We start from the raw sequence: 7,412 nt of genomic DNA on the forward strand, positions 1-7,412 counted from the left end.
GGCAGATCCTCATAGCGACTGACTGAGACAGTATGTTCAGGACACTGTACACTTCACCCTGATGTGTTGACATAACAGCTGCCTGTAGAAAGATGTATACTGGTTGTTTACAGGGTACTGTGAAGAATGAGGGCATCCTCTGTCTGCTCATTTTATTTGAACCCACAAAAAAAATAAAAAATCCAAGAATTAACTTAATGTGTATATTGTGTAAAAATAAATATATTCTTCCCTCATATGGCTTTGGTAATGAAGAGTTGTTTACCATATTGGACATTAAAAGCCTCAAAACTGACAAAAAGACAATTTGATACAAGACATTACATATCATTTTTATTTATTTCTCAGTTTCAGATGATCAAAAATAAATTCATTCTTTTTTGTTTCAAAAATTCACATCATTTTCACAGACCCTGACATGTTCATGATAAATAAGTAAAAAATACATTGGTAATACAATAAATATAATAAATATATTAGTTAAGTCTATACAATTACAAAAAGGCAAACAAATGCAGTCAACCTATAGTCAAAGGAAATACTGTGATGTTACGGTCCCTGATGAAATAAGTCACTTTCTACAAGAGTGTAACAATGCATCCAGGGTTGTCCAAACTTTATGCAACAAAACAGGTATCTAAAAAAAGGCAAACAGCCCCTCCTAGATCTGTGTCAGGCAAAGATGGTGTACTAGCCACTACTCACTTGTCACAGACGAGTTAATATATGATCCAAAAATAAGAAAAACGGCTTTTATGCAAATAAGTTTGAAAAAGTATACATTTTATGTAAGTATAAAGCTTTGGTTAAATGCTACATGGAGAAACGAGTCTCCCAATACCTATTTTAAAGTGCATATCACAGTGAGTGAATGTCTTATCATTTTTTTCAAGTCAGACTGATGGTTTGAATGTTAAACAGTTCATACACATGAAAACCAAAAATATAAACAGACCTGAAAAAAAAATTTGGGCAGCTTACTGAATGGAGGGGGGTCCCTAATGCCCCTGTATGGACATATAAAAGACTAATTGAAGTAATCAAGATGAAGTAAGGCTACTAGTTCTTCTCATATAGATTGTTGTGTAGAGGCACTTGACTTCCATTACAGTAATTACCATCAAGGCAATTCTTAAAGAAAGCAATTAATGGAAGACAAGATGAAAAGTTAAAATATACATTAGTATAAAAATATACAGCTTCTGATTTCAGTTTGGGTACTAAATAAATTTCACTGAGCAGGTAATTTACTAATATAAATAAACAAAAAATAACAGTTTAAAGTGTTGATGCGCATCATATTGAAAGGATTTCTAATGTGTTAGCAGGACCTCAAGTTGATCAAGGTCCCTGACATGGATTGTCTCTATGTGGTTTTGGCTTTCTAGTCAGAGAGGGACAGGCGAGCAAACACGGTGAGCCGCTTGTTGCCAGCCCCATCGAAGGTAGGGGAGTCTGAACCACTAGTGCTGCCTGTGCTGGTGTAACTATCCCGGTCTGAGAGGGAATCTTCAGAGGAGAAACGCTGGAGATTTGGCTGGGTGATGTAGACGTTGCTGCGGTCCTCCATAGCATACAATTTGTTCTGAGTATTCCCGTGACCACAAATACAACGCGAAGGCTTCTGCGACTCTAAAGTCAGGGGGGCGCCGTGGATGTCACCAACGCCGGGTCTGCTCTGAGTAAACTGAAACGCTTCGCGTTGGGTGTCACTGAACACCGGGGAGAGAATGTCTGTCGGGGGCGGTGACACCGAGGGTGCACGGGTGAAGCCGAGGGGGTCGTGGAGAGCAGGGGGAGGAGAGTTGCGCGATCCCAGGAAACCCGCGAAACTGACGCTCTGTCGGAGTTGACGTGGGTTCTGACCGGCTAGCTCTTGGTTGTGGAACTTCTGGGTCAAAGGGGTGAGTTTTTCTTCGTGAATGAAGTGACACCGGGCTCCGTATGGACAATAGCCAAAGTTGTAAAAGGTGCGACAGGCCTCCGTTTTGTATTTTGGGTGCCGATACAAACCACGTAGCTCAGGCTCTCCGTGGGCAAACTGACACTTGCTCCCATATTTACAGCTGCCATTCTCCTGGAAGCTGCGGCACAGTTCGGTCTTATAGCGGTTGGAAGGGAGAGGAGTTGGGTTGTTCAGTGGAGGAAATCCTGGAGGTGGAGGCACTACATCCAGGGTCTTCATCTTACCGAAAGACAGAATATTACTTTCGGTCAGACTCATAGAGCGGTCAGGTCTGAAGGAAGCCTGTTTGGTTGGAGCAATCTTGCTCCAAATGTCAAGTGGCCAGGTGGTATCATCGTTCAATTGCTCATTGGGTACACCATGACTCTTTGGTGAGAAGAAGGACGTTGAACGGTTTAAACGAGGTACCATTGATTTCATTTGTTGCTGGGTGAATGAATCATCTAAACCCAGATTGATCAGATTCTGTGGAGATAAATATGACGGTAAATAAATTATCACGGTACAACTATGTAAAATACACCACGCAGTGTTGTAAGATATGCCCTGCGCCACAGTATTTCTGTTGACGACATAACATTGATTACTGTTAAAATATTCAGAAAACCAATGTTCAAAGTAGACCACTTACACAAGAGTTGCGAGACACTTGTGTATATTTTAACAGCAATCACTGTTCAAAGTAACTTACAACTTACTCAGGTTCCACGCAACAAAACCACAATAACATGAAAACTTAATAGAACTTACCCTCGTAATAATATCGTCGATCATATCGGACATGCTTCAATGTATTATTGTTCTTTGAAAAGTTTTAATTCGCCTCTCACTTTCAGCTACAAGACACGGGCGATTACGCTGAGGTTCAAGTCGTTGCATTAATTTATATGGATTTAAAAAGGGGGCGGACTTCCTTCTTCTATCTTCCCGGAAACCACTCCCATAAAGTTTCGTATCCAATGCAATAAGTCTGTTGTGAAGTTCTGTTTGTGTTTTTTTTTAAACAGCTGTAGATAGTTTTGAAATATTTACAACATTTTACATATATGCATCACATATATTGGCACAATTATAGGGCCTACTATGGTGATACTATTTTGAATCACGATGAGTTGTTGTTTTCGGGTATTATGATATGTGATTCAACTACTTATTTACTGGATACAATACGTTTCCCTAATACTGTTACCAGAATCAAGCCATACCTTTTCCTCATTCGTTTCTATAAGTCCGATGTTGTCTTGTGTTTTTATTCAAGGTGATGCTTATATTTCCCGTAAGTTACAGGCAAGCCCTCAAGTCGCGGAAATATACCCTCAGATACATATGCTGTAAAGTGTATTATACTCGGTGTTATTTCCCCCCCACATTTATCTTATTTTCATTGGCATATGTAGCCACGAATTTGACATGGCCTGGCTAGTTTAAGTCCAGATGGTGTTTATGTCAGAGCTTTCTAAATATTTTTTGTATGCCTGTTACTGAGACAATGTGATACAGATAGTAACAGTGTAGGTGATGTATGAGTATGGTTTTAATATATTGACCATAAGACCATCGTTTCACTTTGTGGTATGATTCAACTGAGTCATTTGTGTGTTAGGCTACCAAGTTAGTGACCAGAGTTAGGTTATGTAAGTAGGTTATGTTTTGTTTTTCCTCAATGTTACGGGCTGGTCAGTGATGAGAAAACATGTGATTACTCTTCTATCCCTTATATCAGGAGTCTTGTGGATAATGACGCCACCCTTTTCTGCTATTAAATCAACAATAAAGTAATGAGTCCATCATTTCCCCGTCAGCGGCGTTCAGACGTGTGGAAACTTAGAATATATGTCGCTAAATACTGAAGACACCTGGCATTTGACACCTGGTTTGTTCTTCACTGCATTCCCACACCAAAACAGTAAGAGAAAGAATGGACCGATTTCAAAGTGATCGTTAGAGTATAGGTACTATTTTGTACATGGTGCTACACTCGCTCAAGTCAATATTGTCAAGCAGATACACTTTAGATGGTAGCAAACTAGGACTATATATTCAGTGACAGTTTACAATAATGCATGTTTACTTGATCTACAGGTCCTAGAGTATACTGTATCTATTTGTCATGTGGGTTTGTCGCCACACAGTTCATAAGTCCGGTAGAGTGCAACAGCAAAAAAAAACAACACTTGACTTTGAGGCTAGACAATTTAATATTTTTGATGCAGTACCATGTAGTGGCTTAATTATTATTATAATTAACTTGGTTTTAATGTTTAACAATATAAATAATTGAGGAAAAGAGCCTGCCTTTAAATAATGTGTAGGAACAGCGGAATATTCCAATAAGCCTTCTCATTTCCTACTAAGCCAAGGGGTGGATGTAGAATACAAACTGGAGCCAAAACATTGTGTCCCTCCCTTCCATGACATATTACGTCAGCTTCCCACCATAGTGGTCACACTGTACCTTTCCCTCGCATTACGCCATTAGGGTAATGTGCCCATTGGGGGTTCTGAAAAGCTAATATTTCATCAGTCACAAACAGTATAAAGCCTGGTCACTGAAACAGGCAGGGCAGGTGTGCCTACTCATGTCCAGTAAAAATAGCCCAAGCTTCCTCTACTGTAGCTTGTCTAATTTGGCTGGGAATAAAAATGGTTCATGAGAAATGGAAAATATTTTTGCTCCTTGCTCTCTCCCTTTTTTCTTTTTTTCCTTCTCCTGTGATGTTTCCAAAGCCACTTGTTAGGTTTCTCAAGCTAGCTTTGCAGGAGTCTGCATCTTTTTATAAAAAGTTTATTTTCTGGCCCCTGTCCGCGGTGTATGGAAAGCCTCTTATACTGAGAGGGGTGTGGCATGCTGGCTCATGCACACGTGTTCACACAAATATACATACTAGCTAAGCCCGAAGAGACATTCTATGGTGCCAATTGCTGCGCGGTATGTCAAGCTTTCCAATGGGACTTTCCCGTCGTGGAAAAATTGTACGACATGAATCTGAATGGGCAAGTTTAGGCAGGTGACCCTTCTGTAAACACTCACAGTGACATGTGCTCATTTTAATGAGACTCTGGACGTTGTGGCCAAATCAGACTATTGGAAGTTCCCAATTCGTACAAACTACCTCTTACATTTTCATAATGGATTCTAATCAATGGCAGCTGAAAATGGGACAGCAAATCTTATTAATAAAACCAAAATGTTTCGGGAGGGCAAGCACATGCCCTGAAAAAGAGACAATAATGCCAGATGTGAAATGTCTGTTTTAAGTAGAATTTATACTTTACTTAATACTTAGTAATCACGTAAACCATGTCCCATAGCCATAGGTTATATAATGTTTCACTTATTTCTACAAATCATTAACCCCCACAATCATTCACAATCAAACACTCATGCTATTTGACCTAGGGGTGACTCACCTATGCTATCAAATGTCACAGTTCACAAATGTCTTCTGTGCACATACGGTTGAGCTAAAACGCTGTACGCTGTAGTGACGTAATTGTTGACAATTGTGTCAGTTTTCAGTCATCTATTCTTGTTATTAAGCCTATCAATGCTGGTGAGCGTGATAAAAAGACTGAATCTTGTGTCCAAACTTCTCAATGGTCAGCATTTGTCAATAGACTCACAGCTAATCCAAACAGCATCTTTTATTCAATTTTATGGAGAAAAAAAAAAAAGGTTCAATAGTCTTGAGATCAATAGTCTGTATTGCACTTCAGAGTCCCACACATTCACTATGCAAATGGCCCATAATGATGGATTCAGCATTTACCATAAATGATCGTGGACCAAAAATTCTATTCAAAAGGAAATATATTCCTCTCTTCCAAGTCCCGCCTTTCCTGCCTCCCTTTTTTCATATATCTCCAAGCACTCTAGGGCTTAAAGTTTCCTCCCATTTTCCACTGCTTGTACTTGTTTTCAGATTCAATCAGGGCCCTTGGAGATTAGTCAGTTGCAAATCATACACACCGCTCATTGGTGATGACTTTACATAAAGAGAAATGAGGGCATTGACTGACTCAGCTGCTTTTGCTGCTACCATTGGTCACGAGTCCATACTGAAAGTACCTTTCTTACCTACCATTCATTACTAACAGTGAATGTCATTCTTTGGGAAGTCAGTGGCTCTTTCAAGAGGTGTGTCAGTGTTCTAATCCCTTGTTTGTAACAAGTAGGCGTACAGTATTGTGACCACATGTGCTGTAAGGTACACTTGTGTTTCTTTCCAGCTGCATATTGCTCTGCATTACATGAGTACATACTATAGGCCTAACTTGCATTTTCCCATTATTTTATTTGTTTTGACAAACACACTTTTTGTCTTAGCAAGTTGGTAGGTTTAATCTCCATAATAGTTATCTTAAAAATAATAAACTGTTCAAGAGGTTTGTACTTCGGTGTGATTTTTGGTATGTTTTTCTTCATAACTACCTCAGCAGTTTAAAGGGGTAGCGGGTCCTTTTAGTGGTTTCAGTTGTGCCACTCTGTATTCACTATAGAGGTGCAGATTTTACACTTCCCTCAGAAACACATTTTGGCAGTGTGAAATATTCCCAGAGGAACAAACACGGCCTTATGTATGGAATACCACCCCTCGTATTTCGCACTCTGTCCATGTGTGTTGATGCTGCCTCCCTTCTATTTAAGCAACCACAGCCCTTTTAAACACAGAACTGTCCAGCGTACCTGGAAGACCTGAATGTATATCAATACACACACCTTACTGTGCTTTGTATCCCTTTTTATAGGTAACAGGCTATACATTAATATCAAAACCAAAACTTAACCCACTTGGTTTGTGCCAGGTGAAGGCTGGATTCTTGTTTGTCAATCCAAATGTAAATCCACATTGCAGTTATTGCAGCTCCCGATCCACACAGTGAAAACCCTTCACTGACCTGGCACCTGTATAGTGGAACCCGCTTCATCTGGAGGCTAGGCTAGTAGAGTCTCTGTCCACCTTCATAAAACATCAGAAAACTCACCAGTACCTAAACGTTGTTTATTATGTTATTTTTTTTATTTGCATTTCCCAGCAGTTACGTTTGACGCTAACTAATTCATTGATTAGAATGCACTTACTACTTAGCTCGTCAGTAGTTTTGCCATTTCTCTTGAAATGTTTGCACTTACTGTAAGTCCCTCAGAAAAAAAGCGTCCACTAAATGACTAAAATGTAAAAAAAAAAAAAAAAAAAAAATATGTGGACCTGCAACTGAACGTACTGGCCTTGCGTGCAAGACTATTGTACAACCTTTATCTACACCAACAATTCTGACGCATTTTCACACCGCGGTTTGCTTGCAGATAGGATCAGTAGAATGTGTATGAATGGGAGAATGAATGCTGTCCTAGGTATCGTACCACAATACATGCTCACTTAAGATGAGATTGCCTAAAGACCCATTCATGTTAAAAACTATGGTCTTTTGAGAATTTTGCACA

At 39.5% G+C, this 7,412-nt stretch overlaps 1 protein-coding gene across 1 annotated transcript; it reads right to left on the minus strand.

Moving 5' to 3' along the window:
- Positions 1-595: 595 nt before the first annotated feature.
- Positions 596-2,828, minus strand: zgc:162730 (uncharacterized protein LOC564559 homolog). The gene is made up of 2 exons (XM_010891989.3): positions 2,717-2,828; positions 596-2,431 (listed from the first exon to the last, which is right to left on the minus strand). The coding sequence occupies exons 1-2, from the start codon at positions 2,747-2,749 to the stop codon at positions 1,385-1,387; spliced, it is 1,080 nt and encodes a 359-aa protein (XP_010890291.2). The 5' UTR covers positions 2,750-2,828; the 3' UTR covers positions 596-1,384.
- Positions 2,829-7,412: the final 4,584 nt, after the last annotated feature.

This window comes from Esox lucius, chromosome 1 (genome assembly GCF_011004845.1).
Source record: "Esox lucius isolate fEsoLuc1 chromosome 1, fEsoLuc1.pri, whole genome shotgun sequence".
NCBI lineage: Eukaryota > Metazoa > Chordata > Actinopteri > Esociformes > Esocidae > Esox > Esox lucius.